Raw genomic sequence first — 25,567 nt, 5'->3', positions numbered from 1 at the left:
TTTATGTTTAAATTAATAATTTAAACATAAAAGAACCTCTAGGCTGTTATTAATGACATACTGGCATGTTTTTCCACGTGTTTTGAACAATCTGAGCAGATCCCTGCGCAGAAGGAAGTGATGGCTGTCACATAGATGCTATTTGTCAGACTACTCAAGGCTCATATAAGTGCACATGTAAAGGAGGCTTTAAAGGAGATGGAAAACACTGCGAAGGTAAGTTCTCAATACTTTGAGAACTGTATTCATTGACTCCTGTGCTGTCATTTTATTGACATCTCTGCATGCCTCTTCACCGTTGTTCACTGGCTCAAATCCGACTCCCTTTGACCAGCAGATAAACATATATTCATGTGTTGTTCACTCCTCAGATATTGACGAATGTGACCTGGAGTACAACGGCGGTTGTGTGCATGAGTGCACCAACATACCAGGCAACTATCGCTGCACTTGCTATGATGGATTCAATTTGGCCAACGATGGACACAACTGTCTGGGTAGGATCCACTCTAAGCTTCAGAGGGAACTCTCTTACAGGGAGCTCTGACTCATCTAATCTGATCTTTGAGGAATCCATGTTTGTGTGGGTTGCGTTTGAAGTTTCGTGCAGTCATTTAAAAAGTATTAGCCTCATCTGCAGTGTTTATAACACCAAATGTGATTTATATGACGGGGGGGGCGGGAGGGAAATGAGTGATGAGGACAAATAATCTCCAGGAAGACTGTAAAGTGTTTTTGAATGCAGCCTTGCCCTTGTCCTATAGATGTGGATGAATGCATGTTCAACAATGGTGGGTGCCAGCACACTTGTGTCAACACTGTGGGCAGCTACGAGTGCCGCTGCAAAGAGGGCTTCTTCCTCAGCGATAACCAGCACACGTGCATCCACCGCTCCATTGGTGAGTTTACGTCGTGAACAATGTGTCCCATCTTGGCTCATTTACAGCTCAGGTTTTGAATTTAAAAGTGTATTGAAGGACCCTTTTAGGTTTTACCAGGAGAATAAACTTTTCTGCTTCTGCGATAGATAGATGGTGTAAGGAGGAGTGACAGATTCAAGCTGTCTCTTCATAGCTTTTTTTTTTTTTTTTATGTGCAGCAGCAACAAGCTGTGGGAAAATATCCTCTGTGTCCCAGAGAACAAAATAAGTTAATAACTGCAACACTTTGGCTTATGTGGTCTGTGTCACAGATTAGTCTGAAGTGCCTTTGTTTTGTCATCTTGACTGGAGTCAACTTAAATGCAAGTACTTTCCACTCCATTGGGTCTTGACAGGCTTTGTAAATCCTGCAGACCTGACCACTCAGCTGTGACCCATCTATATAAATGGCGCCGCACCTCCTCTCAGCTTCAGGCTCAAAGCAGCATCAAGTGGGTTGTATGCAGAGGAACAGCTTGCTGTGTTTTCTTTTCATGCAAAGAGACTTGCAGAAATTTCCCTTTTTCTCCGCAAGGGTGATAAAAATATCCCAGTGTTGTATGTTTTTGGATTGTGCAAGGCATGAGAACAATCGGTGTCTTTGAGGATGCTGGACTAATCTCTCAGTATGTGTGCCTTTGTGTTTAGCTGGTCAGTCACTGCAGGAGAGTTTCATTGTGTACCTCTCTCCCACTTTCTATCCCAGAGGGCCTCAACTGTATGAACAAGGAGCATGGCTGCGCCCACATCTGCAAGGAGAGTCACAGAGGAGGTGTGGCCTGCGAGTGCCGTCCAGGCTTTGAGCTGGCCAGGAACCAGAGAGACTGTATTTGTGAGTGAAGTCACCGTGGCGCTACTCCCAAAGTAATGCTTGCAAATACCATGATGATTTGCCTTGTGTCCGACCGTCGTTTGCTCTGCAGTGACCTGTATCCACGGCAACGGAGGCTGCCAGCACACCTGTGAGGACACAGAGGACGGTCCCATCTGCAGGTGCCACGTCAGGTACACCTTACAGCCTGACAAGAAGACATGTGTGGGTAAGCAGCCATGTAAAACAGGAAATGATGTAAAAAGTTAACTGCTCAATTAAAGGAACCAGATGATGAATATTTATACACATTTGATATTGTGTCACTTTCCTTTTTAAAACTTAGATTCACTAGTACACTTGAAAAGTAAAGAATATAGTTAATATATTTTGACTGACAGCATTCAGTCAGCTGAAGAACATGTATGGCTGCAAAATATATCATCGCAATATCATTGCGTGCAGTTGTGATATCTACTATTTACAATTATGTATTTATTAATTATAGAAAGTAGGTATATATGTTTTAGAAATTTTACATCTTGCACATATGTTGACCATGTTGGATGGGGCTCACTAATTGGCCATATCTGACACAGACCATAGCGACCAATATTCTTAAATTGACGGAAAGAGTTGGAAAGACAGATATGATAGATAAGAAGGAAACATGCAGTTATCACAACTAACATCCTTCTCACAATATTTGCCAATAATATCATGATTTATGAAGATCATATGGTCCTGACAAAAAGCCCTAGAATGGGACAAAAAAAAAAAAAAAGAAATCAGACCAAGACGTTTTCATAGCAGTTGCATTTTAAAACTAAGTAAAATCAGACCAGACTTTGAGAAAATATGTAACTAAGAGATGTTAAAGAAATTAATCAAAAAGTTAGACATTTATTCCCATCTGTGGCTGTAAAAAGAGAACATGAAGCTTCTTACTTCTTATTCTGTGGCATTGCTTACACTCTAAAACATGAGTCAAAATACATCAAAGTTGGGAAAATCTGTTACTAACAGGGGTTACGTGAGTTCAAACACCAACCTCCACATTTACTCATGTCTGTAATCAGAGAGGCAGAACATGGAGGATGTAACATTTCACTCTCTCACAACACTTATGCTCTAAAACATAAGTAATATTATTCTAAACTTTGTGAAAATGTGTCACTAATGCATTTGTGTTTGGGGACAGAAAATAAAGTAAATCACTTCTACATAGTTGTTATACTTTAAAACATGTTTAAATCCATTCAAAGTTTTTTTTTTTTTGGAAATGCGTAATTTTAAGGAATGGAAGCAGGAAAAGAGAAAAAGGAGCAACTTCCATCTGATTATTTCACAGCAGTTTTACTCCTATAAGCATAAGTAAAATCCCCCCAAGGTCAGAGGAAACATGCAGCATATTTTAAACTAAACAAACTACCCCATTGAATAAATTTAAAGGAGAATATGTCTTTTTTTTAACTAATAGAGTTAATAAACAAATGTAAGTTATTGAACGACTGAATTATCCTGTTTTTACCAATAGCATTCCAACAAATTTCACAATCAGAAAAATCGTTTCTGTTATGAATATAACAAAATTGGCTGTTTTTGTTTCCCTTTATACATTGCAGTCTATCTTGATGAATGTTTTGAAAACATTGTAGGCTTTGCTCTTACTCATTCTTCTACACAATGGATCGGACAGATAAGAATCATCTGCAAGATGAAGGGTTATCTCTTTACTTCCAGCAGCAGCGCGTGCGAGGTCCAGGCGTGTAAATATCGTCTCTTCTGCAGATCCTTATCTGCTGTAATATTTGACATACATCAAGCCAGTACAAGCAGAGTATCCCAAAATGGTTCTGGTTCCCTCGAAGTAACACAAACTCCTAGAATTGAAGTTAGTGGCCGGGTTGCACGGTTGTGTGAAAATATAAATCTAAGAAATGTTTCTCAGCCATACCTGCTCTATTTTTAACTGGTTTTCTGTGTGTCACAGAGCGAGATGAGGCCACCTCCGAGTCCTCGGACCACAACGCCACGTCCTCCACTGAGGCGGATAAACGCGTCAAGAGACGATTGTCAATGGGTAACAGTTGCACCCTTCACAGGATGACAGCTTGAACTGGCATGGGCGGGAAGACGAGTAATGTCTAGAACACCGATACATTCCTCAGTCCTTTAAGCAAACTGTGAAATGACTGCATGCTCGCTGTTCCACCTCAAGTCTCTCTCCTGTAATATATGCACTTGTGACAGTGTGGTAAATTTCACATTTTCCTTCTATTTGACTAGGGTGGCATTTGAATATTTTCTGACTGAGTTTATATTCATCGGTTGTGTGATTCAGGCTTTTAGAAAGCGTGCAAAAACATTGCACCTTTTTAGCCTTTTATCTTGAAAAACATTAAGCACTGGTAATCCGAGCTGTAGTCTCGCTAAAAGGCACAAATCTGCACTGCACTAATGACTTTTTAAGGATCAATTTATTTAGACAGAAATTCAAAATCTGAACTTTCCACATGTTTTAAGGTGACACATGTCAGAAAACCAAGCTTTTGTGCATGTATTGATGTGTTTTCTGTCTACGAGAAACAAAGCACCACCGTCGGCCGCAGCTGACAGTCACACATTTGGGTTGTAATTTTTAGAAACCTGCGCGCTGAACAATGGGGGCTGCGACTCAACCTGTAAGGACACATCCACTGGCGTGCGCTGCAGCTGTCCCGACGGCTTCACACTTCAGCCGGATGGAAAATCGTGCAAAGGTCAGACTGACCGGTCCATAAGTACACCTTTCATAAAGCGTAGCAGCACAGTGATTTGGTATGTCTGTGAAAGATTCCCTTTTCCCCCGGAAATTTGATTAGAAACTCCTTCCTCGCAGATATCGATGAGTGCGAGAGTCACAACGGCAGCTGCGAACACTTCTGCAAAAACACCGTCGGCAGCTTTGAATGCAACTGCAGGAAAGGATTTAAGTTGCTGTCAGATGAGCGCTCTTGTCAGGGTAATAATTGTTGTTACATTGGTAATAAATAGGGCAAGAAAAATGATGCTGATAAGATGAAACTGCACATTCCCACGAAGCTCCCATTGAAATCAATGTTTTCAACTTATTCGTCATTGTTCATTTGTCACATAATTTCAATGGATAACGGAGGAAAATGCCTCATGGTGACGGATACGGCTGACTGCCCTGCTATTATATCATCTGTGTTTGATTACAGATATAGATGAGTGTTATTTTGAGCGCACATGTGATCACACATGTGTGAACTCCCCTGGTGGTTTTCAGTGTCTGTGCAACAAAGGCTACACCTTGTATGGACTGGCCCACTGTGGAGGTGAGATAAACCTCTCTGGTGACGCATTCAAAAATGCCGCACAGAGTAATTTTTGAAAATGGGTTTGCTTTTTTTTTTCATCCCAGATGTGAATGAATGCAGTGTAAACAACGGTGGCTGTGAGCATGGATGTGAGAACACTGTGGGTGGATTTGAGTGTTTTTGTCGTCCCGGCTATAAGCTACACTGGAACAAAAAGGACTGCATCAGTAAGTCTCTACATGTTTACATATGTATATATTGTTTGCTTTTTCACCATGATTGTACGTGAAATGATTTGGAAGGCAATGTGGGGACAAAAACAGGAGATACTTTGAAACGTTTCTCTTTTTTTTTCTCTTTGGGTTCTGTCTTTTGTTTTTTTCTCATGCCTGAGTAAAAAACATCAGAATTGCAAACATGCTCGCATGGGTTTGTATGCAGTTTTAAATTTTTTTAATTTTACATCTCTCTTCTTCTTTGTTGCGATCAAACACATGCTTTTTTACCTTTGAGTTTTGTTGTGGTCTTTATCCAGAGGCTGAGGGTTTAACACCTGCAAACCCCCCCTCTAAGCCTACCTTGAACTGTAGCAAGCAGCACGGAGGGGATCGCTGCTTTCTGAACTGCCAGTCTCAAGTTCATATCAGCAGTGGTGAGTTGAGCCAGATGTCTTTACGTATCTGCTGTTTATATTATTTACTTTCACTTTCAGATCCATATTCTCTTTGTTCTTGTCCAGTTAAAACAGTTGAGATTTAAAGATGAAAGTACAAGCACCGTTGTTAGGTTGCTACACAGATTCGTCTCCATCCCATTCATTTGATCACAATTTAGATAAGTTATGTATTTTAGACAGCCTAAAGTTCTGTGATAAGTTTTAAGGTTTTAAATATATGATTTTATAAATTAAACCACTGAGTATATATTAAGTTTGTTCTAGCTTTTAAAAAAAAAAAAAAAATCGAATCCATTTCTAATTAATTACCAAGTATGAATTGTGTGTTCAATTTATAGGTATTGAAATGTCTTATAGTCACCAATTAAAATAAAAAGTAGAACAAATGGCAACTCCCAATTAAACAAGCTCTCTCTTGAGATTCTGGAAGCTGTTCTAGTGGGGATTGTAATGCTTTGGGTTTGCCCTCTGCTATTTGGGTCTGAATGACTCACCAGTACAAAATAGCAGCAAGTCCTTCGATCCTAATGAAGCTGAAAATTGACACATGTACTCACCAAGTGCACATTTTGTCACATTGTTATATTTTCAATAAATTAGATGCTAATACCCGGACTAAATTTAGATATGACTCATTGTGTTGTCCTATTTTACATGGCTTCAATAGAAATTTATCTTCTTATATTTTGAAATGCCATTTTATTTCTAAGTCCCAGGAATTTTGTGCTTGTCTTGTTGTTTATGTGATGTCCATAAACTAATTTGTCGTTCGTAGTATTTGTTTGAAAAACAAACTCTAATTTTAACATTAGATAGAGATTACCTGGGTAAATGTAAAAAAGAAAAAACACTTTTCAAATGTGGATTTAATTTATTAAGGAAAAAAAAACTGTCCACACCAAACTGGCACTACATTATTAGGACCGTTCTGACAACATGAGCTAAAAGATCTCAAAAAGCAACACATGATGGTCTGATTTAAAGACATTGAACATATTAGGAAAAAAGTCACTGACTTCAGTCAGTCTGGAAAGGGTGGCTAGTCTGTAAAAATTAAGAGTGCATTTTGACAGCTTATGAAAAAAACAACTCACAACATCTAAATCCCTGCTTAAGGTCAATTTTGATGACTCAACACATATAAAGAGATAAGAAAACACTGGCATCCCTGGGGGAGTTTCAAGGTTTCAAGGTGGAAACCACTGATGAAGCATTCATAATTTACAGAGGGTTTATAGACAAGATATGAGAATTATTTGTAAAATATAAAATTTAACCACTTTCAAACAGCATTTACAATTCTAGATTTGTTTTCTGTATAATCAAGTTCTCAAATATAAGTAATCTTTCTGAGTCTTTTATTATACCAGGTGTTCAGGAGGCTTAAATATGCAGAAAACTAAATATTCTGATCCACTGCCATACACCATCAGGACATTTGACAAAAGCTAAACGTTTGATCGGATAATCTGAACTGTTATGGCAACATAAAAAGCTGTTGTATGTAAACTCTGCCTTTGTCAGGCTTTTGGCAAACATTCTGCAGCCAAAATCACATCCGTCCCGCTGCCCTCTCCATCACTGTCGCGAGTAAAGCTCCGATGAATCCATAGGAAACATCAACATAAAAGTGATTGAATGGCGTAGCTTTAACTGATTGATGAAGCCATCAGTGTTGTGGATCTCAGGCCTGAAAAGGGGCTTAAGTTGAACTGTTTTAGATCTAGCTGTGTGAACAGTTGTCAGCTTTAGTCTGCGGAGAGGACTCGTCGTGTTCCTACATGCTTCCTCTTTGCTCTTTGGCTTGGCTTTTGTGGCCCTGACTTTTGTCAGCCTCGGCCTGTGTGTCATGCTCCCTTGTGTGTTTTCAGGGACAGAGGATTCCTACACGGTGACCTGTGGAATGCCTCTGCCCTGCTTGGCTGGCATACAAAAGAGCAACAGTGGCTCTCATTGCTTGGGCAAGTACAAAACCTCGCAGATCTTTCTGCATGGTCACACAAAGCATTAACCTGAGGACAGGTTAATGTTGCGCTTGTGTCTGTTGCTTTTTTGGAGTCGTATAAATACGTCAGAATGACAAGGTTTCCTGTTGCTCTGCCCATTAGGCCCAGAAAAGGCCGGAGTGCACCGAATTAAAACCACAGCCACTTTCAAGTCTGGCACTGCCAAGTGCAACCTCAAACGAAGTCAGGAGAAACTGTGGGAGAGCTTCAACTCAGCACACTCAGGTACAAAGATTGGCCCAGCAGCCTCTCCAAACACAAGATGACAGATAGACATGACTCTTTTATTTGCTGCTGGTTAAAACATTTAGGGCTTACTGAGAACTGCCAACATCTAAAGAAGATAAAGCAGACCTGAAAGCTGCTTCAAAGAAACCAGAAACCGAGGGCAAATGTGAAAGACGTTTGTGGTGAAAGTGATGTGGTTTGCGGTGTTTTTGAATGTCTCGGAGCAGCACTTTGTCTGGCAGTGACAGGGGAGGATGTAATTAGCCATTGCAAGCCTTTTAGTTGTGTTTGACCCAGCCATCAATCAAATACCTCCTTGATTGTTGGATTATTTGGCCTCTCCGAAGGGGGTTCAGTCTTTTTACAGCGTTTGTCTACTAAAAGGAAGCTCAATTGTTTCAGACGCATATTTCAGTGACATCTCAGTTCCTACTCAAGGTTATTGTAAGAGACTTAACCATCTGCTGCAGAGTCGATTTTAACGTGTCGCCCATGTTCACAGATTGCAGCTTTCTTTTCACCGAAAATGTCCAGTTCAGCTACGTAAGCCTTCACTGCACCTCACTGGGCCAGCGAACACGCAGCCGCCACAGCAGGAAGGCCGTTGAGGACGATGGCTTCGCCATCACAGCTGAGTTTGAGCTGGATGTTAACCTTGAGGAGGTAACAGGTTGGTCTCTCTGCTTCCTGCCTGCCTCCCTGCGTGCAACCTTTTCTTCTTATTCTGTGTCTGACTCCCTTCCGCTGCTGTCTTGTCACTAAATAGACCCAAAGCTCTTAAAGTATCTCCTGTTTTGGCTTGGCTCTAGGTGCAAGGGCTGTAAGTTAGGGGCTTTCTGTTTGGCTTCCTTCATTGTTGTTTTGGCATCTATGGGTGTTTATGTGAGTGAAGCATGACATGAAAATCCAAGTGTTGCAGGTTTTCAGGATGATTTCTTTTTTTTCTGCAAACAAATGTGGTATCAAGTGCTTCTCTCAGCAGAGAGCTGCGACCTGAACTGTGTGCGTCGACGCTCAGAAAAGAGACTGAGGAAGACCATCAGGACGCTGAGGAAGTCCATCAACCGGGAGCAGTTCCACCTTCACTTTGCCGGGGCCGACTACGACCTGTCCAGGAGTCAGGGTCAACTGGTGGGACTGCCGGGACACTGCCTGGCGGGACAAGTTTTGGTGGGCAGAAAATGTGGTGAGTTGGATATTTTTTATTGAGAACAGAAACATTTTAAAACACCAGACATACAGTATTGACTCAAAGTAACGACTATGCATGCACACAGTAGACAGTAACAGAGGTGGCTCATATGGGGGGAGATATATTTAGAAGGTTGGTTTAATGATTGGATTTGGTGCAGGTGTTTGCCAGATGAGTGCCATATTTGGTTTGCAGACATGTTGTAATGAGCGAGCTGGAGCACAGTGGTGCGAGCAGGTTTATGTGAAAGAACAGAGGGGCTGTTGTTGGGGCTCCAAAGCCTGTGAGATCTTCCAGCATCTCTCCTCGGGACGGCTCTCCTGGTGGCTGTTGCGCCTCTCGGTTGGGTTTTATATACAACCTACGACAGAGGAAACGTTGGTTAAACGCGACCGCATGCTGTCAGAAGGAGAGTCGGGAGCTGGATTGTGTTTTTCCTGGCTGGTGTTACTCTACGCCCCTGTTTTCTGGCCTCACAGTCAGTTAGTTTGCTGCTGAAACATCTTCTGGGGAAAATAGTGCCTGTCTTCTAAATATTTTTTCAGACAGATCTTGCTTTGTGCAAGATTTGGACCACTAACAATGCAATCCTAGATCTTGACTTATCTAAATCTTTAAAAAAAATAAATAAATAAAAAAAAGTCTCCAAAGGCATTTGAGACTTTGCGACCTTCTTCTACTTTTAGATTCCTTGTTGACACTTGATTTGAGTCTAAACTGCTCCTGTTCAACATACATTAAACATCTTGATGTCTAATGTCCCCCTGCCAACACTTTCAGATCGACATTAAGCAGTCCATTGGCCATGGAAGGGGTGTAGACATGTAATTTGGGAGAGGGGGGGTGGAGGGGTTCAGAGAGGCATTCTTCTTAACCTCCAGCTTTTTAAAGGAGCTATATTTTTCCCTCTTTCCCCCACCTCCCACACTGGCTTAGCGTAGAGTGCAGTTCATTCCTTTTCAGTTTGGCCGCTCCATTGAGTAAAAAAAAAAAAAAAAAAACACACACATTTGGGGCTCGCTCCTTTAGAGAAAAAAACAATACAGGCTTCTGTGAATTTGGACAGAAAATTGTGTTGATCCCACTTTAGCTTATATAATAGAGGATTGTGTGCTTAGTAAGAAAGTATAAGAATTTAACCACAGAATTATATTAAAGTATAAGTCTGTATTATTCATGATTTTCAGTGAACTGCAACAGATCTTTTTCTGTTCTCTTAAAGACATGAAAGGATCATTAGATGAGATGACTGAGGTGTTTAGGAAGTGCTAGTGATCCAAGCTAGCAGTTTGAGTCTTGGGCGGCCCATCGTCAACAACCCCTCCCTCCCAGCTGGGGCCACTTTGCATGACCCCCAGCCACTAAACTGCTAAAAAGAGCTGACTTCAGCCACACCATGGGAATCAATTAGCATCAGCTGTTTGGGCCTCCGCTCGATGGGCGCCAGCAGCGATTGGGCCGAGTCGAATGGGGGGGATTCAGAAAACCTGACCCCTTTTATTGGGTTCAGCTCCTCACCGCTGTGATACCACGGTGTTTTCCTATGTCATCAAGTGGGCAAGAAGCGGGGCCTTGAATAGAGGTGAAAGGTCTTTTAAACCTCTTTGAGGGCCATCAATTCGAGGACTCTATAGAGGTGTTCTTTGCATTTGAAAGGCTTCAAGGTTTTTTATTTTCTCTCCCTCTGTCTTTCACCCCAACTCTCTCCTCTTCCCTCACTGTTTCCCTCTGTCAAATAAAAGCTGTTAGAGGACAATGCAGTGATGGGCTCCTCATGGTCTTTCAGAGTAAACAATGGCCCTCAAAAATGAACTGCTCTTGATAGAATTACATTTTCCCCCTTTTAGAGGAAAATCCAACACTTTGTTGAGTATAATGGAGCTCCACTCAAGCTGCTGAGCCTTCCTGCAGCTTTAAAGGCTTCATCTCTAGGGCATGTTTATCACCGCAGACTGAGGGATTTGGTTGATTTATTGTTATTTGAGATCAGCTCGTTCTTTTTGTTTTGCTTTTCTTTTTTTTTTTTTTTTTTTTTTTAAGTCAAGTTCTTTAAACTATCAAACAGACACAGTAATTCCCAAATTAATTAAAGGCATTGCTCCGAGGGGGAGGAACTGAAGCAAAAAAAAAAAAGTATTTTTGTCCCTGTAATCAAGCCTTTGCACTTTTGTGAGGTAAGAGGGAAAACCCCCCCTTTGATTTTCCGCTAGGTCGGCTTTTAAAAGAGGTGAGGGTGTTTATGCTGGCATTAAAAGTTTCTCCTTAATGCTTGGCAAAACCTTTGTTGTGTCAAGCATTAAGAAGGTGGTTCTGAAGAGACTGGTGCTCTTAGTTTCATGCCTGATTTAAACTGGTCTTTTTAAAGGCATTTGAACAAATAGATTTGGACGCTTTCTACATAATCTATGTTTACTTATGATGTGTATTTTGAATTTTACATAAACCAATTTTAAAGGTAGGCAGCCCTTTCTTTTTGGTGAACCTGTTTTACAAGAAGCAGCATTATGTGCTTTTCTAATTGCACATATCAAAAGCTTTATTTGTAAGCTTAATCTGTTCTCACACTAAGCATAAATTACCTGTAAAAAATACATGTAATTTAAATCCTTATAAATCCGTACATATCTAAACACAAGGGATAATGTTAATTTTATGAATGGATATAAAAAGTATAGAATATAAATATTTAGGTTTTCTTTAAACGCAATAACTATGTTTTTATTTCACTGGGAGACTAAAACATGAGTCTGTAGTCCAGATTATAATAGAAATGATTACAGACTTTATCTTGTTTGCAGGCAGGTTGCAAATATTACAGATCTGTTTTTGATCTATCACAAGTTAAAACTTTGTGGGATTTATTTAAGTTATTTCCTCGTAGTTCTCAATATTCAGACAGAAGAGCTTGATTATGAAAACATCAAAAAATGATGTTCAACGTTTTATTGCTTATATACAATCGTAGAGGTTTACGTTGTTTTGAGTGTTAAAAGAACATCACAATCAATTTCATAATGGATGCAGGTTGTGTGTTGCCAAACAATGTCTGTTTAATAAGTTCTGACAATAAGCTAGATAAATAATGACAAATAATCATTAAGCGTCAGCCTGATAAACTTAGGTTGAGAAAGTTTTGATTTCAAAGCCACAAAATATCCAGTTATTCTGTTCCTATAGCTTACTTAATTAGATTCCAGAGAAAGTGCTGGAGTGACCATTTGTTTTGTCTGGGTGTACAAGAGAAAGAGTGAGACAGGACTGCCCCTCCCCCACTTGTTGCTTTACAATGTTGGCCAGCTGACTGTAAAATGGCTGCTGCTGTTTTCCCTTGTTTCTCTGAAGGACAAATTTCGCTGATTGGAAATATTTACAATCATAAATGAATAGGCTGTTATTAGGAAAAAAAAAACAGTGGTTCTTGTTGAAATAATGTTGTTTTATTTCTAGAGTTGGCATGTTGTGGACAAGTTGTAAAGGGCTAAGTTAAAGTTAACAAAATTAACATAATTTAAAAAAAATAATATCCTGGTTGTATAACTGTTGCTTTGTAGATTTTTTTTTTCAAATTTTTGCAGCAGTAGATGTTTTCCTCTTTTGATAAAAACAATTAGCAGACATATACAATATATATTTTTATGTGGTAGCACTAGAAACTAGCATAATTGTATTAAATGTTATCACACAATGAGGTTCTACTGGCTTACACCTACTACTCGTTCTTTTTAGTTCTAGGTCTTGAAAAGGTCCCTATTAGTAGTTGAGACACAGTGAAAGGTAACTTCCTGAAGCTTAAATTACCAAGTTTATTCAGCTTTGGAGAGTAATAAAAATGTTTTTCTATCAGCTGATCCATATAGTGCGCATATTATCCAACTGCAGCATTTAAGGTGCTAATAATTTCAGATTTGTTTTTAGCATTTTGAATTACCTGATGTACGGATGAAAGATAATAGATTATCTTATTGCTATTTTTTACATAACTAGAAGTCATATAAAGCTTTGAGGAACACCTTTGATGTGTAAATATTTAAACATTACACTTGAAACTCTTGATTGTGTTTATCCTTTTCAAGTGCGCACCTGGGCTTCATTGCATTAACCTCAGAGATGGTGAGCTCTGGGTTATTTTATCGGTCTTGTCATTCAGCTTTACAGCTGTATTTGTTGTCTTTATGTTGTGGTAAGAACAGTTTGACAATGTGCAGCCAGGGGGCAAAGTGCGATATTTGTTGATTCACGCCTGCACATCACATTGTTTTTCTGCCTTTTTTTCACGTCAGAGTTTGCGCATTTACGTCAACTACAAGTTCAGACACAACAGGCTGTTTTTGGTGTCTTAAGTGTTTTCAGATGGTGGACACTTGTTTTGATCACATTTTGTTATTGAGAATTATTCTAGTTGTAGTTTTAGTTTTATTTTGTGTAAAAACTCATTTAAAGCACTGATGTATTTTTGATCTGATCTTTCAGTGAGCTGCAGTGCTGGGACGTACTACGATGGTGATCAGGGACACTGTGTGACCTGCCCTGCTGGAACGTATCAGGACGAGGAGGGACAGATGTCCTGTGAAGTCTGTCCCACACCTGAAGGGAGAGAGGTGCCCAAAGTGATTGGTGCTAGAAACATGTCAGAGTGTGGAGGTGAGATGCAATTCTCAACAAATCACAGCTTAAAACAGATGAAGGCATAAACATTACTGTCATCATTTTAAAATACATCTTTAGTACTAAAATTGATGTGTGTATAATTTTTTTAAAATATTGATTTCTAAGTGAAAATAAGTTGAAAAAATGTTTCAGCAGCAGGCACATGTTGAAAAATCTCCACAAATCTCAAAATATTTATATATACAAAAATATTCTAACGTAGCATCAATATGACTCAAGGTCCTTCCTGATAAGATGCCAAAATAAGTGCAGGATGGGGAAAAAATACTTTGCTGTATGGAACAATGAAGTGACATGGTAAGAGCACTGCTTAATATCACGTTGCACCATCTACATGCTTTCAAGGCTGATGAAGATTCACTCACCTCAGGATGTGAAATGCTTAAAACGAAAAGTGAAACTGATTGCATTATCTAATATGTTCTGATTAATGTGTCCTATAATTTGGCCACTTATGGGGCACTCATAGTGCATTGACATTTAAATCACAGATGGTGAGTTAATTTTAAGCATAAAAATGAAATAGATGAATTGAGATGGTGGCTTAACAGCAAGAGTAACATTGCTGTTTGCTGTATTGCTGTGGATTAGATTCTAGACCTGTTATGTCTGCGTTTGGCCTCCATTTGTCTCTTTCTCATGTTTTTCTATAAACTACACATCATGGTGTCATGTTGAGGAAAATGATCTGGAAATCAGTCAGAAAAAGACAAAAGAAAATCTGGAGAACTATTGATTGAGACTAATTTAAAAGATGGCAAGGAGCTCTGGCTCCCTGGAAGCAAAATCTGAAAAGAATTACAGCCTTCTAAATTTTCAAGAATCGTTATTAACAGGTTATGACATTTATTGGAGGTCAAGAAATTTGAATAGCGATACAGCCCTTTTTACAGATATAAGCTACAGTATCAAACCGTGAATTTGAACAGAATTTTAAAAAAAGTAATTGCTTAAGATCATTGGAAACTATTAGACAAGTCTGAGATGTTCAACTGTGTTTGTGTTTACATTCCCAAGAAGTGTGATTTATTTTCTTACCTTTAAACAAATAACAGAAAAAGCTGATAAAGACCCACACAGTCACAAAGAGAGCAAAGTAAGCGTTTTATGAATCAGAGGCGCTCACAGGAAGCATTGGTGCCATGATAAAGATCTGTGTCCTCTGCAGATGTTCTTCTTTGTGTAAACCCAAAGAAGCTTGAACTCGAGTGATAAAGATGTGTTTGAATTTCAAGTTCTTTGAGCCTTGAATAAAAGCCGAAGCAGCTATCATCGCTTTTATCAACAGCGTCTTTGTGGTTGAATCTCAGGTCCCATCTCCTTGGACAGACTAAACAAGGGGAGCAATCAGGGAATTCCTGCCGACACCCATTTTGTATTTGTCATCTAGGATTTGCAAAGAGAAGTGCTGATGAGACATGTTGTGCCATACAAGCATATCTTATCCAAAACATTATATTGATATACATTTAAAGAGCTTGAAGTCTTGCGTACAACTAACCACATTGCACCGTCACAATGGTTTCAGCAGTCTACTCTAACCAGAAATTCCTTTGTGTGTGCATCCAGGTCAGTGTCCACCCGGTCAGTACTCTCTTGACGGCTTTGTCCCGTGCCTTCCCTGTCCGCTGGGAACCTACCAGCCAGAAGTGGGACGGACCACCTGCTTCCTGTGTGGAGGGAACCTGGTGACTAAACACAGTGGGGCTGTCTCCTTTCAGGAGTGTGAGACCAAAGGTGTGGGAGTTATCAGGGCTATTTTTCCCTATTAACGCATGTTTGGTCTAGTTTAGTTCTAACATAAATTCATGGCTTATAGGGATGAGTTGGAGCAGAAAGGTTTATGACAACCTGTCAGACTTAAAACATCTGCAATTTTTAGGATTTGAAACTTTTTTTTCCCTTCTACAACTCTTTAATCATGGAGATGCACAGTCTACACAGCTCTCTTCATCCCAGTAGGAGCTCTGCTGCCCTCTTCAGTTGCTGGGGGGCATCACTAGCTAAAAGTCATTTTTTGTTGTTGGATGATGTGCCTTTTATTCTATTTATATTAAAGTGCTCTTTTTTGGCATCCGAGTTTATTATACTCCATTTGACTGTGAATAGTTTTATGAATTTTGAACCTTATGTCATTTCTCTTGGCTCCTGCAGTCCAGTGCTCTCCGGGTCATTACTACAACACCAGCACACACCGCTGCATCCGCTGTCCGACGGGCACTTACCAGGGCGAATTTGGACAGAACTACTGTGTCACCTGTCCTGGAAACACCTCCACTGACTTTGATGGCTCCACCAACATCATGCAGTGCAAAAGTATGTTTGTTTATACACCTCACCAGTCAGAGCAGGATTAAGGTTGAAGGAGGCCCTGAGCAGAATTTCTTCTGAGGCCTCATTCATTTATTCATTCAATGATAATTTATGCTCTTTGCATGTCAGATAACATGTTTAGAAGTTAACTAGTGACCAGTTGATGAGTTGAATAAACCATCTGACAGAATGTGCTTCAGAACTGCCTCAGTCCCTTGCAGAATTCATTGATTAGGTTCAACATGGGGTATTTTACTTTTCATTCTTTATTTTTTTCCCGATTAACTACATAAAGCTTTTCTGAGAAGATATACTTGCAAATATACTTTTTCCATTCCAAATCTTACTTCAAGAAATTTTAGATTCTTGTAAGATTTGTTTACTTTGATAATTTCTTTAGTTTTTGTCCCTCTGTTATCATTGTTCAATTGAAGAGAAAACTCCAAAAGAAGTGAAAAGCAGCAACATTGGATTCTGAAACTAATGGCAGAATGTGAAGCTTAATCAGCAACATTTTAATCTAAATACAAACGGGCTAAACATTTAAAAATCTAAAGGATGATTTATTTTTTAAAGTAAATTTATATATGACAACCACATGCATTTTAAGTTTTTAACCAGGAGTTAAAATGGGACTTTTTTTATCTGGAAGGAATCACAGATTTAGGAGGATTGGCTGGATCTCTTCTTTGTAAACAACAATAAAAATCTAGCTCAGGAAAACAAGTTCATTTTCTGTGGATCCATTTATTAAGTCATTATGTGCTGAAGCTGAGAAGCTAACAGCAGAAATATTTGAACTTTTAAAGTTTTCCATTTGCTATGCGCAAGTGTTGCAAAGTTCTCGCACCCCCAGGCCAATACAGCTCCCTAATCTGTGGCACATTCCATTTTGAACACATTCACCGACTCTGACAGCAGACAAACCTTGTGAAATAGGAAAGTTAAAAAAAAACTCATTTTAAACACATATGTGTGCATTGCTTAACAGACCGGCAATGTGGTGGAGAACTGGGGGAGTTTTCTGGTTACATCGAGTCTCCAAACTACCCGGGGAACTATCCCGCCAACATTGAGTGCACTTGGACCATCAACCCACCGCCTAAACGCCGGGTCCTCATTGTTGTGCCAGAAATCTACCTGCCCATTGAGGATGAATGTGGAGATTACTTGGTGATGAGAAAAAGCTGTAAGTTTTATTTGTTGGTGTGTAACAACAAGTGAAAAATTGCAGTTGTAGATTTGTTCAAATTAACTTTAGCCGTCATCTAAACAAAGCTAAGTGTGTGTTGACAGCATGTGTAAAGTAAAGTTTATTCATTTAACATCAAAGTGACAAGAACTGTAAACAAATGTTTTGCTGGTTGAGAAGTAAGGCTAGTATAAACTTTGAGGACTCTTTTGGATTCCAAGAGATTTTAAAATATCACTGTTGTGCATTACTTGAAGAGGTTCTCCTGTGTGTTCCTGCTTTTAACTCACAGCTCTGCCCAACTCTGTGACGACTTATGAGACGTGTCAAACATACGAGCGCCCCATCGCGTTCACCTCCCGCTCTAAAAGACTGTGGATACAGTTCAGGTCTAACGAGGGAAATAGCGCTAAAGGTTTCCAGGTGTTATATGTCACATATGATGGTAAGAATAAACAGTTTGAAGAATCAAGAATCTTTTATTGCCATTATGTATTTACACACGCTTTGTCCTTTAAATTGATCAGTGATGGTAAGGTTACTTTAAATCAGGGGTGTCCAAAGTGCCGTCTGCAGACCTTTGAATTTGATTCAAAGAAACCTGTACCTGTAAGCACAAGTGGTTTAAAGTCTCTTAGTGCAAGATTATTTAAAAGTAAATAAGAAAACAAACAAAAAAACAGAAAAAAATCAGCAAGTAGAACAAAAAGTGTGAACTTTTATTCATTTTATTTCATAATAAATATCACTTTTCATTAAACTTATCAACCAGTTTTGAAGAAAAAAAAGAGCTATGTTGTGTTCTTTTTGCTGAAGATAGAATAAAAAAATCATATGGACCAACAAAATAGAGAATAAAACATTTTGTGAAATTGCTTGGCTTTTTTTTTTTTTTTTTTTTACTAAGGCAAACCCTATTTATGTTTTTGATCAATGATATTTCACAGATCAGTCATTCAAAAGTCAAACCCCTTTAATAAATTATTTTGTGCTTAGTTTATTGTTGAGCAGGCAAAAAGAAATCACATCAAAATGTGTTTTATAGTAAGTTTTTAATTACTACTACATGTGTTTTTCGTTTCAGAGGATTACCAGGAACTGATTGAAGACATAGTGAGAGATGGAAGATTATATGCATCAGTGAATCACCAGGAAATACTCAAGGTATCTTTGGTTTCCACTCATTCTATTTATAATTATATTTATTTGATTAAATAGTAAGAATGTAGCCGTCTCTAATGAACACATATAAAACACACACTGCGTCTCAGATTAAGTTGTTATAATATCTTCTCTTTTTGTATTTTCGCGTCAGGACAAGAAGCTCATGAAAGCGTTGTTTGACGTGCTGGCTCATCCACAGAACTACTTCAACTATACGACACAAGAATCAAAAGAAATGTTTCCGAAATCCTTCATCCGCTTTGTGAGGTCCAAAGTCATGAGATTCTTTCGCCCTTAAAAGGCCGTTCGTTCAAACAGCATTTTTCACAACAAACTCAAGTCAGACACTGGTGACAGTATCAGTGGCCCCCTTGAGACCATTCTGTCATTCTTTTTATTGTTTCGGGGCCAAAGTAGAGCGGATCGCATATTGAGAGGACTAATTTTAAGCAACTGGACTTTAGCCATAAGTTTCAAGACCCAGTTCTGAAGATGTATGGATTATTGATCTGCTATGGCATCCCTGAATAGAATCTGGATATCTTCCATGAGTTTGGAAATGTGTCTGTAAGGACTTTATGGCTCCTTATAGGCCATCCTGGACTGAGATCCAAATTGCAGATCTTTGCACTGGAATTCTGCTTGTTAATGTGACATACTGACTTTATGGGGCTTTTCCTGATCTGGTCGTAAAGGAATAAAGAGTGATATCTGAACAGATAAATATTGAATGTCAGTGAGATTGTATATAAAGTGTGTAACTAGTTTTGATATAGGTTACTTTCACAGTTAAAAAGTACAAAGAATATCCAGAACAAATAGAGCACAAATAACATTTGGGGACCACTAGCACTATTAACGAGGTAGTCCCATCACAAAAGCAATTATTCTGATTGATATTTTGTATATGGTGTAAAAACGGTTTGGTGAAATGCTAACATATAGTGTGTAGCTTCAAAAACTGGTGGCATTTGTTATGTTTTTCAGGGTGTCTGAATAACTACTGTGATTTATGCATCCATGATATAAGGACCTCCACAGATAATACCCAAACAGTGTATTGTGATCTAACAGCTGAACAGAGTAAAAGATAAATATAATGCAGATAGAAAAAACTAAATGAAACATCCTGTAATATATAGCTGAGTGGTTCACCTGTCCTGAATGATACGTATGTATATTTTTTTATGGCTTTGTACATCTAACTTGCTGTAAATAAAGACTGAAAATTTAATGGTTCATGTTCTGAATGAACTTTTTATTTATTAATTCATTTATGTATTTGTTAACAAACTTTGAAACACTTATTGTGAGATTCATAGAAGCAACTTGGGATAAATACAGTTGCTGTGAAAATGTTTTAAATTGCTGCTAGGTAATTTAAAACCTACCGGCGATGTATTTTTTATTTGCAATCCTTTACATAATAATAATTCATAGCTCTCCAGGCTTTATAATAATCTTTCAAATGTTTTAGACTTTTACTGCTTTCTCTGCTCATTGTTTATGTATTTCCTGTGTGTGGCAATGGCAGCATTTGATTGAGCTTCATCTTAAGTGCCTAAAGATCAAATTGAAATTAATTCTTTGTTAGATTGTCTGTTTTAGTTTGATGTAACATTCCCTAATAATTCACTTCATTAATTAAATTATTAAATTTTCCTTTAGGATTCACAAAATATTGTGAATTGAACCATTGAGGATTTGACTTTAGTTGTACTTTGCTCTTAGTGTACATTTTACATATAAATATACATTTGTTTAAACACAAAACGTGTTTTGTAGAGAAATGCGTGTGCATATAGTTGCTGTAATTGCAAAAGAAGAGGTTAAAGTAATTTTGGCTGAAATGGCTTTCCATAAAAGTAGAGCAAATTCTGGAGAACAGAAATACCATCCCATTTTGATGACGCAGCCCCATATCGCTGTTGACCTGTCTGGTCACGTGACTAAGTGCGGAAGTGGAGTCAGCTGACGCAGGATCTAGGTTTAGCTCGATGGCTAACGGCGTCTCTTTCTAGGTTGTATTTGTCGTTGCTGTGCGGACTCTGACAGCAGTTAATTGACTGATATTTTCAAAGGAGGCTTTCCGAGACTGGTCCGAAAAGATGAAGTTCCTGTTCGGCGTCGAGGCTTTCTGTTTGGCATGTTTTGTTTTACTCAGTCAGGTGTCAGCAAAGGTAAGGCTACTGATAGCCTGGTTAGCTGGCTGTTGACAGAAAATGGTGATGGTGGTTCAGTGAAGCTGAAATATGCTTTCTGAAACATTCCTTGTCTCTGTTTTTAAAACACAGATACGACTATAATAGTGTAAATATGTATTAAGGCTTTTCTACATTTCCACGTAGATTTCTTCAATAGGATCGTGAAGAAAGTAGGACAGACATCCTAATAGAAATGACATTTTGATGCAAAGATACAATTTAACTTCTGTAAATCTAACTTCACTGCACTATGAAATTCATATCTGCATGTAATCATTCGAGTATTTTATTTTACTTTGTGTTGTAAAGTTTAATGAATAGTAAGAATGGCAAATCAAAATAAAGTTTTGGGACGCCTCTGGTGTCTTAAAACCAGCAAAATGAAATTATGACAACTCATCACAGTAAACCAAAACTTTTCTTTCGATGCAGAATTCAGAAGACATCCGCTGTAAATGCATCTGCCCACCCTACAGAGAAGTGGAAGGACAGATCTACAAGCAAAATGTCTCCCTCAAAGACTGGTGTGTTTAGAAACCCTACTATATCTTACTGATAATAAGTTATTTTAATCTTAATAACAGCCTGTCAATGCTGTTCTCTTATCAGTAACTGTCTTCATGTGGTGGAACCGATGCCAGTGGATGGCAAAGATGTTGAGGCCTACTGTTTGCGCTGTGAGTGTAAATATGAAGAAAGAAGCTCAGGGACTATTAAGGTACATTCAGTTTGGAAAAAAACTTGATTGCCTATATGTGTGTGCGTGTTGGCTCTGTGATGAACTCAGCTGTCCCCACCTCTCACCCACTGACCCACCAGCTCCCTCATGTCCTTATAAATACCTAGCAGATGTAAAAAAAAGGATTCACAAGTTTTAAAAAAATATCTAGCAAAACATACTGTTAAAGCCCAAGGTTTAGAGTTACTCTTTGACAGAAATATTGTTTGTTAGTGTAGCGCTGGTGTCCTTTAATCATAGTTTGTGGGGTTTTGCTGCTATTCTTCTTGTCTGACGTTTGCAATTTTCTTACTTGTTGTAGTTATTAGCAATATTTGCTTAGTTTAGTTACTTAAATCTTTGTGGCAACATCATTATTTTCCCCCATGCTTAACATTTAATCTCTTTTTGTTGTCATTCAATGGGTACACAACATTTATTGACATTTTTCCCTTCTAGTAATTGTTGCATGTTTTCATATTGAATTCATTCATCCACTGGTTGCTCTCCATGTTTAGGTTACCATCATAATTTATCTTTCCATTCTGGGCCTGCTGCTGCTCTACATGGTCTACCTGACTCTCCTGGAGCCCATGTTGAAGAGGCGACTGTTTGGACACTCTCAGCTAATCCAAAGTGACGACGATGTTGTCGGGGTATGTGTTTCTTTTAAAGAAACAGATGATTCCCTGTGCTGCATTGCTCCGACTCTGAACTCTGTCGGTGTTGTCAGACTTTTTATATGTTCGTAAAGAGGTCCTTGTTGCACAAAACATCACATGGTAGCCCTCCATCGTGGGTAAAAATTAACAGTTTCACTAGTCTGTGTGTTGCAATACTACTTCATTTCAAGGTACTGTAGACTCCTTCTGGGTAATATCCTTTAGAAAACCCCCCCACTGAAATATGACACTGGGTACTTAGCGAATCTACAGCCAACTCAGCAGATGTTTAAAGCAGCAACTTCATAATACATTAGCAATCACAATCACAAGCAAATACAGTGCAGTAAGGAAATTCTTAAGAAGGTATTGTCCATGTTCTGTTCACAAAAACACCAGTCATTCAAATTGGCATTCACTGTATACATTTATAAGTAAATTCTACAGAACATCTCAAAATGTTTTTTTTTACAAAAAAAACCCAAAACAAAACAAAAGGAATATGTTACTGTTTAGCGTCATGCATGGTTTCATCTAGCAGGTTCAGCTTTACAGAGATGTAACAAAATCGAAAGTTAAATTAGAAGAGGACTGTGGGGATTGGTAAAAATTCAGCCAAACGCACTGATTGGTCAGAAAAGAAGCAAATACAGGAGATGTTAAAGTGATTGATCAGATTTGTGGAAAAGTTGGCTGGTAATAATAACAAGCCTGAGCAAAATTTGATAATGAGTGAATTTGCATTAACAGTTGCGATCGCAACTTCTCGGAGGGACTGAATCTTTGAACAATACTGTAAACAACACTTAGAGACAGAAAATAGTAGTTAGGACATTTGTGTACTGTTCACTTTAGATATCATCACTTGTTCACTGATTGTGAAACACAAGGACTGGACTGAGTGCTGCAGGGCCTCATTAATATATGTTGGAGGTATTGTTTCTCCATTTTAACTGTACAGAACACAAAAGCACTCTTCCAAATGGATCAGATCGAACTTCAAAAGAGAGTCAAGCGAGCTGGTAGTGTATGAACATGACTAATGCTTCGAGGCACAGAAATTAAGTTAAAATCGATTCTGTTTTTCATTGTGGCATTCCAATATACTTTTGTGTAACTGGATTATAAATATGGGAAAAATAAGGAAAGGCACATGTTTTAATCAGCCTCCAGCAAGGTTGGCTTTTACGGCATTGTATAATTAGAGCACATGCAAACATAAAACAAACGGTAATCTTGCTTCTGACATTCCTATTACTCCACGTGAAAAAGCCCAGAATACGTACTTGAACAGACGATAAAAGTAATCAGTTTGGCCTACTTTGGTCTGGCTGAATGTTTAGATATTAACAGAGGAAATATGTCGCTGCCTTTCCCTGAGGGTAAAGGTGGAGCTACAGCTGCTTTTTGATCATGCTGTGATTTGACAAAGTTCACACAAGACTTTTCATATGAGAGGGCTTTTAACAAAATGTTAACATTTTCATAAAACGTGAGTTGGGCACAAATTTGTGTCAGTTCTAAGTGCTGAGCTCGATGCAACTTTTTTTTAACAACTAAACTCTTATGAAGTTTATCTAAATGTTTGGGTTATCACAGTTTTTTTTTTCCCTCTGAACTAACATTTATTACACAGCGCTCTTTTCCTTCACTGGAACAAGCAGGAAGCGAAAAAGAACAACCAAATTACTAACAAACAGGACTAAAGTAGGACTGTTGTGAAATTCAATACATAGGAAAGATTAAACTTGTGAAGTTTACTCAACTCTTGGTTCTAAGATGCTGCCAGACTCTTATCCAACATGCATTTTTCTTTCTTGCCTTGCAAGCTTTTTTTTTTCTTCTTCTTTTTTTTTAAAGAACAGTCTTGTGTTTTCTTTTTGTTTGACTCCTAACCGACCTGTTTTTTCACATTTTCAGGACCAGCAACCTTTTGCCAATGCTCACAATGTCCTGTCCCGTTCACACTCCCGACCAAACATGCTAAACAAAGTGGAGCACGCCCAGCAGCGCTGGCGGAGGCAAGTCCAGGAACAGAGGAAGTCTGTGTTCGACCGCCATGTTGTTCTCAGTTAAACGGCTTTCTGAGCTGTTGGTGGAGGTGAAACAGGACAAACGGTCTGAAGGAAAAAAAAGAAAAATTAAACACTGTGAAAGAGACCCCAGATTAATTTGGCTGTACTCTTATTTATGGCTTTGGTTTTGACATGAACATGGTACAGAAATGTGGATCTTTGAAGCAGAGGTCACCAGGGAGCTGTTGTTTAGTCTACAGAAAAATTGCAATGGCTTTAATTTTGCACATGCTCAAACGAACAAGAATAAATAAATTACTCTGCGACCCAAATTCAAGTTGGAGTTGTCTGTCTCAAACACTCCAACACTCCTCATTCAGGTTTACAAGCTTAATGTCAACAACTGGATCAATCAGTGGTCAGTATTTGCGCCATAGAACTTGAACACGACATAAAACGACTCATCTCATTGCAGAGGAACTGGACGAGTGTGGCGTATCTGAGTTTTCAGCCTTCTTTGGGAAAGCATGTTTTGTAATAGCTCTTTTTTATAAATATTTCTCTATCCGTTTGTCCTACCAGTTTAATGTCTTACAAATGGTGAAATGTTTCTTACATTCATGAAATCTAATATTTGGACTTGGTGTAATTGAACTCTGCAGAAATCGATAGTGACATCGTTAACATAGCTGTGTTACTGATTCTGGCCCTCATGAAGTCCGTGCCGTCTTTGTGTAATGCATTTACTGAATAGTCTTTGATATACTTTGTGATTGGTTTAGCTTCTGATCCCTAATGAAATCCTTGTTGTCAGAGGCTGTGTGGATGTGGCAGGGTAGAGTTGCACTCAGATCTATGAAGTTCATTTTGTATAAAGTTTGGGTGGCGGAGACGGTCCGAAAACTGGATATACAACCACCGGACGGAGGGCGACCCATGGAAGTGTTCTTAACTATTGTTTATGTGTAACCTTTGACTTTAAAATAAATATATGTTAAATATCTGGCTTGTTTTTTCTTTTTTGATTTTATCTACTTTTCTGTGATGTTGTTTAATCTACAGATAGGTTTTAGTATGGCTACCGTGGATACAGAGCTGAAAAACGCTTATCCTAGAACAACAATAATTTCTAACACCTTTAAGCTGATAAAAAACATTATTTCCATGCCTCAGATTTCTGCAGTCTTTCATCTCTGTCAACATTTGATTATGCAAAATGAAAACGACGGATTATTTCGAAGCAAGATTTTGCTTCACAATAGTTTTCTTTCTGTGGCTTAATAAGCTTATGTTCTGCTTTCTATTTAAACATTTGTTCAGGAATATAGATGAAAAGTAGATCTGTCTCTAAATATTAGCTACTATGTGCTGCTTATGCCAATTAAATAAATTAAATATGTATTTAAAGAGAATTTATCTGACGAAGAACTCATCTACTCATGTTAAAATTTTAAATTAAACTTTAAACCCTCAAT

General features: G+C 38.5%; 2 protein-coding genes across 2 annotated transcripts in view; both read left to right on the top strand.

Annotated features, from left to right (window-relative positions):
* The window catches only part of scube2 (signal peptide, CUB domain, EGF-like 2), a 21,276-nt gene extending 1,544 nt beyond the window's left edge, over positions 1 to 19,732 (top strand). The window contains exons 2-23 of the mRNA XM_016672442.1: positions 100 to 216; positions 372 to 497; positions 765 to 899; positions 1,627 to 1,752; positions 1,844 to 1,960; positions 3,725 to 3,814; positions 4,377 to 4,493; positions 4,613 to 4,735; positions 4,956 to 5,072; positions 5,159 to 5,281; positions 5,590 to 5,706; positions 7,602 to 7,691; positions 7,839 to 7,961; positions 8,467 to 8,634; positions 8,947 to 9,150; positions 13,627 to 13,797; positions 15,394 to 15,561; positions 15,979 to 16,140; positions 17,129 to 17,326; positions 17,622 to 17,774; positions 18,414 to 18,493; positions 18,645 to 19,732. Of these exons, the coding sequence (XP_016527928.1) occupies positions 100 to 216; positions 372 to 497; positions 765 to 899; positions 1,627 to 1,752; positions 1,844 to 1,960; positions 3,725 to 3,814; positions 4,377 to 4,493; positions 4,613 to 4,735; positions 4,956 to 5,072; positions 5,159 to 5,281; positions 5,590 to 5,706; positions 7,602 to 7,691; positions 7,839 to 7,961; positions 8,467 to 8,634; positions 8,947 to 9,150; positions 13,627 to 13,797; positions 15,394 to 15,561; positions 15,979 to 16,140; positions 17,129 to 17,326; positions 17,622 to 17,774; positions 18,414 to 18,493; positions 18,645 to 18,791 (2,972 nt within the window). The 3' untranslated portion in view covers positions 18,792 to 19,732. The remainder of the gene's footprint in view (positions 1 to 99; positions 217 to 371; positions 498 to 764; positions 900 to 1,626; positions 1,753 to 1,843; positions 1,961 to 3,724; positions 3,815 to 4,376; positions 4,494 to 4,612; positions 4,736 to 4,955; positions 5,073 to 5,158; positions 5,282 to 5,589; positions 5,707 to 7,601; positions 7,692 to 7,838; positions 7,962 to 8,466; positions 8,635 to 8,946; positions 9,151 to 13,626; positions 13,798 to 15,393; positions 15,562 to 15,978; positions 16,141 to 17,128; positions 17,327 to 17,621; positions 17,775 to 18,413; positions 18,494 to 18,644) is intronic.
* A 677-nt stretch (positions 19,733 to 20,409) lies between these two features.
* tmem9b (TMEM9 domain family, member B) lies at positions 20,410 to 25,093 on the top strand. The gene is made up of 5 exons (XM_007554087.2): positions 20,410 to 20,673; positions 21,130 to 21,221; positions 21,307 to 21,415; positions 21,934 to 22,071; positions 23,998 to 25,093. The coding sequence occupies exons 1-5, from the start codon at positions 20,602 to 20,604 to the stop codon at positions 24,151 to 24,153; spliced, it is 567 nt and encodes a 188-aa protein (XP_007554149.1). The 5' UTR covers positions 20,410 to 20,601; the 3' UTR covers positions 24,154 to 25,093.
* Positions 25,094 to 25,567: the final 474 nt, after the last annotated feature.

Source organism: Poecilia formosa, unplaced genomic scaffold (genome assembly GCF_000485575.1).
Source record: "Poecilia formosa unplaced genomic scaffold, Poecilia_formosa-5.1.2 Scaffold61, whole genome shotgun sequence".
Lineage (NCBI taxonomy): Eukaryota > Metazoa > Chordata > Actinopteri > Cyprinodontiformes > Poeciliidae > Poecilia > Poecilia formosa.
The sequence above is the reverse complement of the archived record's forward strand: the minus strand, read 5'-3'. Positions and strand labels throughout refer to the sequence as shown.

Coding starts and splice junctions, on each gene's coding strand:
- tmem9b (XM_007554087.2), top strand. CDS start 20,602: ATGAAGTTCCTGTTCGGCGTCGAGGCTTTCTGTTTGGCATGTTTTGTT. Junction 21,222..21,306: donor AATGTCTCCCTCAAAGACTG/GTGTGTTTAGAA, acceptor TTCTCTTATCAG/TAACTGTCTTCATGTGGTGG. Junction 21,416..21,933: donor GAAGCTCAGGGACTATTAAG/GTACATTCAGTT, acceptor CTCCATGTTTAG/GTTACCATCATAATTTATCT.